General features: G+C 52.8%; 1 protein-coding gene across 3 annotated transcripts; it reads left to right on the top strand.

The window, feature by feature from the left end:
• Positions 1 to 34: 34 nt before the first annotated feature.
• On the top strand, positions 35 to 9,225 carry VWA7 (von Willebrand factor A domain containing 7). 3 transcript variants are annotated; one of them, XM_010978113.3, is made up of 17 exons: positions 35 to 233; positions 547 to 795; positions 1,104 to 1,385; positions 1,882 to 1,978; positions 2,583 to 2,693; positions 3,127 to 3,322; positions 3,437 to 3,606; positions 5,163 to 5,275; positions 5,506 to 5,622; positions 6,116 to 6,301; positions 6,768 to 6,900; positions 7,000 to 7,152; positions 7,263 to 7,355; positions 7,657 to 7,958; positions 8,037 to 8,176; positions 8,383 to 8,557; positions 8,644 to 9,225. In XM_010978113.3, exons 2-17 carry the CDS (start codon positions 562 to 564, stop codon positions 8,815 to 8,817), a joined length of 2,676 nt encoding a protein of 891 aa, XP_010976415.3. In that variant the 5' UTR covers positions 35 to 233; positions 547 to 561; the 3' UTR covers positions 8,818 to 9,225. The 3 variants fall into 3 exon arrangements, with proteins under 3 accessions (XP_010976415.3, XP_010976416.3, XP_064332387.1); XM_010978114.3 differs by lacking the exon at positions 35 to 233 and adding an exon at positions 287 to 428; XM_064476317.1 differs by lacking the exons at positions 35 to 233; positions 5,506 to 5,622 and having other exon boundaries at positions 436 to 795.
• Positions 9,226 to 9,305: the final 80 nt, after the last annotated feature.

The raw sequence follows: 9,305 nt of genomic DNA, 5'->3' as shown, positions 1-9,305 counted from the left end.
CCAGCCACTCACCTCCGCATTGCGGACAGTCAAGAGAGGCCCGCCCTGGTGCTGGCTGCTGCTGGTGGCCTTAGGCAGGCGAGAGTAGAGGGGCCAGGTGCTGCCTGTCCTGCCCCCACCGTGCTGGGGCATCCCTCCCCCTCCACTGAGTCGGCCTAGGTTAATTATAACTCTGACCTAAGTGCCCTGTGACGCCACGCCCCGGCGGCCCTGCCCGGAGACCCAGCAACCAGGTAGGGGAGAGGCCTAGAGAGGAGACTTTCTGTGTGTGTGTGGGGGGGTGTCAGCCTGTGGGTGGGGAGGGGCGGCCTGGAGGAGGAGCCTCAGGCCCCTCCCCTGCAGGTGTAAGTCCCTGTTGGCCTGATAGGCCCTCAGGTTGTCCGGATGAGTGAAGGGAGAGGGCGGGGAAGCCAGCTGGAGCAGATAAGGTACTTGAGGCAAAGCGGAAAAAGGGAACAAAGCAGGTGCCCATGGAGACAAACAGTGCCAGGCTTGCCCTGGAATTGCTGCTGCCTTCTCCTCCCTTGAGAGCCTTCTGTCCCCCAGGTCCATGTCTCAGCTATGCTCCCTGCGGACGTGCCCCTATCCCACCTGGGCCCCTCAGTGCTGCTGCTGCTGCAGCTACTGCTGCCCCCGGCATCTGCCTTCTTCCCCAATGTTTGGAGTCTCCTGGCTGCCCCCGGCTCCATCACCCACCAGGACCTGACTGAGGAGGCGGCTCTCAACGTCACCCTGCAGCTCTTCCTGGAGCAGCCGCCACCAGGTCGGCCCCCTCTTCTTCTTGAGGACTTCCTGGTGAGCCTCCCTGGGTCCCATCAAATCCCAGCCGGATTCCCCCATTCCCAGGGAACTCTACTCCTTAAGGGCCCTGCCTGCTGAGAGAAGGGACCTCCCTCTCCCCGCTCCCTGCATCCCCTCCTCTCCTCCCAGTAGCAACAATACCCAGGAGTCCTGGGCTTAAAACCCAGGAGTCCCCCTTCCTCTAGGGCCCAGTACCCTCAAATCCTTCCATACCCAGCCTGAGTGCCAGTGCTGAGGAAACGTGGGCAGTGGTCCTATTCAAGGGGCTTCCCTGGAACCCCTATCCCCTACCACTCTCCCAGGGCCGCACCCTCCTGGCTGATGACCTCTTTGCTGCCTACTTTGGACCTGGGTCTCCCTCTCGGCGGTTCCGAGCAGCCTTAGGTGAGGTGTCTCGAGCCAATGCCGCCCAGGACTTCCTGCCAACTTCCAGGAATGACCCTGACCTGCACTTTGATGCCGAGCGGCTAGGCCAGGGACGCACACGCCTGGTGGGGGCTCTACAGGAGACGCTGGTGGCAGCCAGGGCCCTTGACCACAGCCTGGCCCGTCAGCGCCTTGGGGCTGCACTTCATGCCTTGCAGGTGAGAACAGGGCTGGGGTAATGGTCAGAGGGGTCTTTGCTTCCAGTCTTCCCTACTCCCCAATGGTGCCCTCTTAGTCAAGCCTACCCTACTCAAGAAGGGCCTGGGTGCTGCTTGCCAATGTCCTGGGGCGATTCCCTAGTCCCCACCTCCAAACTGGCAGCACATCCCCTGGCAACAGCCAGGAGGCCATTGCAGATGGAGACAAGTGAGTGAGAGGACAGTGCTCAGGTTGAGGTGGGCCATGCAGGCCACTGAAAGGCCTTTGGTTGGACGCAGTGGGATAGGAAGAAACACCGGGAGACTCCCACGTCAGTGAAGCTCTATCCTGGGCAAGGGAGAGAGCAGTGGAGGGGACTTGGGGCGTCTGAAGGAGTGGTAGGGTAGAAGGCTTTCAGGGTGGGCAACTGGAAGGAGTGGGGAGTTAGGGCTGGAGATGGTGCGACCAGTCAGACTAGCACCTTGTTCCCCTTCTCTTCCTTTCCCTTGGGACCAGGATTTCTACAGTCACAGCAACTGGGTGGAAATGGGAAGGCAGCAGCCACATCCTCAACTCCTCTGGCCAAGGCAGGAGCTCCAGAGCCTGGCACAAGGTGCGGCCATGACCCCGGGGGTGAGGGGGAGCCCACGGAGTCACCTCCTCTCAGCCCATCCAGCCACCATGTCATATCCTAAGGTCACATAGGCTGTGACATCACTTCATCTCTGGAACCACCTGTGAGGTCCCTCAGTTCAACCAAAGGCCACTTCCCCAAGGTCACACGGGGAAGGACAGAGCCAGCACCAGGTCTACGCCTCAGGGAGTTCTCTGTCATCCATGTGGCTTCCTCCCCTCACTGGATCACATGGGGCTTTCTCACTGTCCCTTCATCCTTCCAACTGAACTATGACCTGGAAGGTACCTCCTGCCTATTACAAGTTCACTTCACAAGCTCACAGAGGGTACACTCCCTTTAGGATTGGTCCCCACACTTCTGGGTTTTCTAGCCCAGTCCCAGTCTCAAATATTGAGTCTCATTGCTGGCCCATGAATTCCAGGTTTTAGTTCAGAAAGCCTAGAAGGGTAGCTTTGACGGGTACCTATGGGCTTCCACCTTGTTCCAGTTGGGAGGAAGAGTTGAAGAAGTTTGTGTGGACAGGGATAAAGGTCAGGGGCAACAGAATCCTGAGTACCAGACCCCTGCCCTCTCTTCCCAGTGGACGATCCTACCTGCTCCGACTGTGAGGAGTTGAGCTGCCCTGGGAATTTGCTGGGCTTCACACTCCTCACCTCTGGCTACTTTGGAACTCATCCTTCCAAACCTCCAGGTACCAGACTGGAAAGCCTCCAGAAGTAAGGAGAGAAAGTCACTTCCTAGGGATCTCAGTTCTGTAGGCCCTTGTCCTGTTTCCTGTGGCATCACTTCCTGAAAGGAGAGGAGGTTGGGAAGGAGGTGGGCGGATGAAGGCCCACTGAGGTGGCCATGATTGTTGGGGTTGGGGAGCAGCTTCTTACTCAGTTGATAAAACTTCTCCATTGCCCGAAGGCAGCTTTTGGGGACTGATTGGAGGGACTAGGGGATTCACCTTGTGCTGTGATGATTGCCTATTCCAGATTAACTCCAGATTTGCCCTCTACAAAATTTTCTGCTGATCCTTTGCTGAGAAATGAGAGGGTCAGGCCAGGTCAGGAAGGGTCTCATTTTCTTAGGAGGCAGTGGGCTTTTTACCTCCACCCTCCAGATTCCTTTCCCCAACCCAGGGAAATGTAGCCACGGGGGCCATTTTGACCAGAGCAGCTCCCAGCCACCACGAGGAGGCATCAACAAGGATAGCACATCCCCAGGCTTCTCCCCCCACCACATGCTGCACCTCCAGGCTGCAAAACTGGCCCTCCTGGCCTCCATCCAGGCCTTCAGCCTCCTGCGAAGCCGCCTGGGAGACAGGGGTTTCTCCAGGTGAGTGGCCTTCTGGAGATGGACTCCTTAATAGGTAGGTGCTCCAGAGCTAAGAAACGAGGGGCTGGGGACAAATGTGCAGACCCTTCACTGTATCTCTGGCCTGCTTCCCAGGCTGCTGGACATCACCCCAGCCTCTAGCCTGAGCTTTGTCCTGGATACCACGGGCAGCATGGGTGAGGAGATCAACGCTGCCAAAATCCAGGCTCGCCGCATTGTGGAGCAGCGGCTGGGAAGCCCCATGGAGCCCAGCCACTACGTCCTGGTGCCTTTCCATGACCCAGGTAACTGTGATATGGCTGGGGTAGTGGACTGAAGTCCAGGGTGAGGGGTAAATGCCACTGGTAGGAAAGTGCCCTCATGACTTCATTTCTGTAGTAAAATGGAGGCACTTTCTGTAGTCCTGGGTGAGCCTGTACTGGTACCTGTGTGCATACAGGAAACAATGGGCCACTTCTTCCACTATTTCCAAAATGACAGCACTTTCCACATGAGTTTAGTCATGATACATGCTTAGACAGGTGGCCTCTGCTTTCTTAGGCTTCCATTCTAATAAGTCATTTTCAATTCTCTCCACTTCCTGTAGACAGAGGTTGGGATGAAGATGGGGGTGCTGGCGGGTCCAGGCCTTTGTGAAATGTCTGAGTCAGCTAGTTACATCATATTCCTTTCCCTGCTGAACTGGAAGTCAGATCACTTGACCTGAGTCGACCAGTCTTGCTGTGTGTCCTTAGGCTGATTGTTTAACCTCTCTTTTCTCAATTTCATCTTCCATAAAATGCATCAGTACTTGCCTTATCCTGCCTAACTCCCATAGTTGAAATGTTCATCAAATAAAATTTGGACTGAGAATCCCCTAAGGGCAGAGTTTGAGCCTGATTTGCATGTATAAATCTCATAGTAGCTGACATTCGGTAGAGGCTTATCACATATTAGATGAAGGTGTGAGTAAATTAATAAGTAAGAATTTAGCACCTACTGTGTGTCAAAGCACTGTTCTTAGATTTACAAAATCAATTCAGTCATCCCAATAACCCTGTCTGAGGTAAATACTATTATTTCTCTGGCTTTTCCGTGAAGAAACTGAGGCCCTGACACAACATTGTAAAATGATTATAAATCAATAAAAAAGTTAAAAAAAAAAAAAAAGACAGAAACTGAGGCCCTAGTTTTATTTTTTTCTTAATCAAACTGTAATTGATTTACAATGTTTCAGGTGTACAGTGAAGTGATTCAGTTATATATATTCTTTTCCATTATAGGTTATTACAAGATATTGAATATAGCTCCTTGTGCTATATAGTAGGTCCTTGTAGTTTATCTGTTTTATATGTAGTAGTGTGTAACTGTTAATCTCAAACTCCTAATTTATCCCTCCCTCCTCCTTTCCCCTTTGGTAACCATAAGTTTGTTTTCTATGTCTGTGAGTCTATTTCTGTTTTGTAAATAAGTTCATGTGTATCATTCTTTTAGATTCCACATATAAGTGATACATGACATTTGTCTTTCTCTGATTTACTTCACTTAGTATGATAATCTCTAGGTCCATCCATGTTGCTGCCGTAGTTGTTTTTTTATACTTATACATATACCCAAAAAGGCCCACTCAGGATCACAGGAAGTGCCACCATTTTGTGAGGAAACGAGGTCCACTTTCCCATCAGAGGTACCTAGCCCCTACCTTGTCCTACCCTGTGTGTATAAATATAACAGAATATTGTTATCTCAATATTTGTCCACCCAAGGAACACAGTGGACCTCTTGACTGGGGAGATGGCCCTGGGTGGGAGTGAGGGGAGATCTCTTCTCACTCATTTCAATCTCCTTTCTCCTTCCCCAGGGTTTGGTCCTGTCTTTACAACCAGTGACCCTGACAGTTTCTGGAAACAACTCAATGAGTTACATGCCTTGGGAGGTGGAGACGAGCCCGAGATGTGCCTGTCAGCTCTGGAGGTCTGCCCTCCCTACCCTGTCCCTTCTTCTCCCCTCCTTTCCAGGCCCCACCATCAGGGGAGCTAGAGCTTCCCTGGGACCCCACCCTCAGCTCATTTTCAGAGCCTAATCCCACTAGCTTCACTCCAGGTTCCAGGGCCCGACTGCCTTCTACTCTGCCCTCCCTTGCTCTACCCATTCCCCTACTGCCACCATTTTTTTTTAACATCAGTCTTTTACCTCCCTGCCAGCTGGCCTTGCTACATACACCTCCACTCTCAGACATCTTTGTCTTCACTGATGCCTCCCCCAAGGATGCCTTTCTCACCAACCGGGTGGAAGCCCTGACTCAGGAGCGGTGTTGCAGAGTGAGCATAGCTGGGGGGAGACTCAGTGTTAGCCACCCAGGGATGTGAGAAATCCTAGGACAACACTCTCATAATAAGGGTCACACCCACACTATGGTGGTTAAACTAGACTTGGCTTACGTGGGGAGAAGTGGACCATTAGTATAACATTTCCCAATCCCTTTAACAGTACTAAAGAGTGGGAGACCCTACCATTAATGATACTGAATTTGTATTTGAACCTGCCCCCAGTAAACCAGTTGAAGAACTGGAGATCTGGTTGCCAACAATCCACTATATGGATGACATATGGTGACAGTTACAGAGAGTGGCAACTTCTAACTGAAGGCCAGGCGTTGTGTCATTAGAAGACCCTGCTGTAGCAGCCAGAGGGTAGACAGAGAATTTATCACCAATCATCAGCTCTGTAGAAAGCTTGAGCACAGGAGACCTTTGTTTACAATGTTAGATGGCACATAGAAACCTCAAGTACTGGCCTCTCTTCCGGACACAGGTCACATTCCTGGTGACTGAAGACCCATCTAGGTTTCATGGCCGAGCTCGACGTGAGGTCTTGTCCCCTCTGCGTTTTGAGCCATATGAAGCAGTGGCCCTGGCCTCAGGAGGAGAAGTGATCTTCACCAAAGACCAGTATATTCGGGATGTGGCAGCCATTGTTGGGGACAGCATAGCTGACCTGGTAAGGGTAGGGGCCAGACAGATCAGTGGACTCAACTCAGGACTGAGGGGATGGGTGACACTGCATTTCTCTTTCTTGTAGGAGAATGGCTCCCATTGCTGATTTGCCATTCTAGGCAGAAGGGTGGGAAAGGAAGTTTCTCTCCCTCTGAGATCCATGGCTACAAACTTCTACACTACTGTATTAGTACTTCCATCTCCCCCCTAGTCATGGCCTCTAGTGTTCTGTCCTCATGGCTACCCTAGAAGTCCTGCCATCTTTTAAGGGGGGCAAGAAATGGTTGCATCATCCTTAGTCCCTTTCCTTCAACTTTGTCATTGACCATAGCTTCAACCCTGGTCCTTCCTCCCTCAGTGGTATCCCTTCTCTATGTGTTATTTAGTTTGTCTCTACCTTTCTTTCTTCTTTGTTTCCCCCTCATCCCATGTCTTATCTTCTCCCCATTTTTCGGCCCTGCTCCCTCAAGGTGACCCTGCCCCTGGAGCCTTCTGTTGTTGTGCCTGAGAGGCCACTTGTGTTCAGTGTGGATGGGCGGCTCCAGAGGGTCACAGTCCGGATCCACGGGGAAGTCAGCAGTTTCTGGATCAGGAATCCTGCAGGTACTTCCACATGTGTTTCTCAAGGCAGAGGGAAGAATGGAGATTGGAGAATGAGGGGAATTCTCATGTGACAATCTCTTATCCCCAACACCCACTCAGGAGTCTCCCAGGGCCAGGAGGAAGGTGACGGGCCTCTAGGTCACACTCGCCGCTTCGGGCAGTTCTGGATGGTGACCATGAATGACCCCTTGCAGACAGGAACCTGGGAGATCCAGGTCACAGCCAAGGGCATCCCCCGGGTAAGAGTGCAAGGTAAGGAGGGAGATACTTCTGGGAAAAGAAAGGAAGACTGCCGAGCTCAGAGAGCAACATCAGTCACAACCATCTCGGGAGGGTCTCTGACTGCCTTTGCCCTCCCTCAGCCCAGACCTCCCTGGACTTCCTCTTCCACTTTGGGATCCCCAAGGAGGATGGACCCCACCCTGGCCTCTACCCCCTGACTCAACCAGTTGCAGGTACATCTACCCGCATCCCTAACTTGTTTATATATATATAAACTTTAGTGAATTACAATAAACATTTAATAAGGTCCACCAAATTTAAGTGTTCAGGTGGGTGGATTCTATATAATACACCCATGTAACCATCACTCAGTTCAAGCTGTAGAACATTTCGCATCCCAGAACCCACTCCAGGCCCTCCCCATCCATACTCCCCAGAACCAACCCCTATTCAAAGCTGCTCATCCTTTTCTCCTTGTCTCCAAACCTCATGCAGATCACTGTTCTCTCCCCCCCCCCCCCATCCCTGTCCCAGGTCTCCAGACCCAACTGCTGGTCGAAGTGACAGGGCTGGGCTCCAGAGGACACCCTGGAGATCCTCTGCCACATTTCTCCCATGTTGTCCTTCGAGGAGTCCCGCAGGGTGCTGAGCTGGGCCAGGTGCCTTTGGAGCCCGTGGGACCCCAGGAGCGAGGTCTCTTTGCTGCCTCTCTACCGCCCACACTTCTGTCCACTGCGGGACCCTTTTCTCTGGAGATTATTGGCCAGGATGGAGCGGGGCAGGGCCTACACCGGGCAGCCCCCCAGCCCTGTGCTGTAGTTCCTGTCCTTCTGGAGGTGAGAAGCCAATGGAAGGTGTGGCCAGGGCTGGAGAGAATAGGACCTGCCCCTCCCCTGACTGGCCCTCCTCTACAGCTCAGCGGTCCCCCAAGTCTCCTGGCGCCGGGAACCAAGGCCCCGCTCAGCCTCCACATTGCCAGTTTCTCAGGCCCTCGGGATCTTGATCTTAGGACATCTGTCAACCCCAGCTTCACTCTCACCTCCAACCTCTCCAGGTGAATCCCCTGAATCCTCCTGCTCCCTTTGGGACTCATCTTTCTATTCCCAGGTTTCAGGCTCTGGTATACCTCGTTAAGCCTTGCCTCCTGCCCTTTCAGATTGGTGCTCAGATTCCTTGCTCCTCTCCCTGCCTGTGCTTGGCTCTCAGCTATTTGGAGCCTGGGGCTTCAGCCTGATGTCAGTCCATGTCACTACTCTCCAGGGTTAGCCTAGAACAGAATGAGTCTGCCTGGGGGCGCCTGTGGCTGGAGGTCCCAGACTCAGCTGCCCCGGACTCTGTGGTGATGGTGACGGTGACTGCGACAGATCGAGAAGCCAGCACAGTGCCCCCAACCCATGCCTTCCTCCGGCTCCTGGTGCTGCCCCCGGCCCCACAGGTGAGGTGCCCCCACTTTCCACTGCAGAATAGGCAGGGCAAGAGGAGGGTGGTACAGCCACCCTGACAGTTTCTCCTTCTCCCCAGAACCAGCTCCCTGCTCCTGTCTACTCCACTGACCCTGTCCTCACCACAACCAGCCCTACCCTTCATCCTTCTACTTCGGTGACTCGGGGCGGAGCTGGGGGAGGGCTAGTAGGCAACCCGTGGTGGGGCACAGTTGGAGGGGCGCTGATCCTGCTAGGCCTGGCCTCCTGCTGACACAACAGCCCCTCGAGGGATGGGTCTCCAGCGGTATTTGCTATCTTGCCCCATTGGTGAGAAGGCAACATGGGCCTCAGGACCCTACTCTCCCAGGTAGGATGGCGGTTTTCCTTCTCATGCACTTATCCCGTCTCTTTCTTAGCAAGATTGTAGTGGAGGGCAATGGATTCTCTCATAATGCACTTTCCCTAATCCTTGTGGGAACCAAACCAAAGACTCATTTCTGGAGAAAGTTGCTTTCTATTCCTCTGTAGCATCTTTATCCCACTACTTATTCATGCTCTCTCAGGCTCAGGTAGAGGGGAAGATAATGTGGGGGCAGAGATTAAGATTTGGAGTGTGAGGAAGGTATTCCACCTCCTACCAAAATGTATTATTTATAAAATTGTTTTTATTGAAATTCTAGAGATGCTTCTATTTTATTTTTGTATTTAAAGTTGAAGGACAGTTTCAATAAACATTTCTTCTCCCCAGAGGGATTTCAG

The sequence above is a fragment of the Camelus dromedarius genome, chromosome 19, assembly GCF_036321535.1.
Source record: "Camelus dromedarius isolate mCamDro1 chromosome 19, mCamDro1.pat, whole genome shotgun sequence".
Taxonomy (NCBI): Eukaryota; Metazoa; Chordata; class Mammalia; order Artiodactyla; family Camelidae; genus Camelus; species Camelus dromedarius.
Note: the sequence above shows the minus strand (reverse complement) of the source record. Positions and strands in the feature narration are given on the sequence as shown.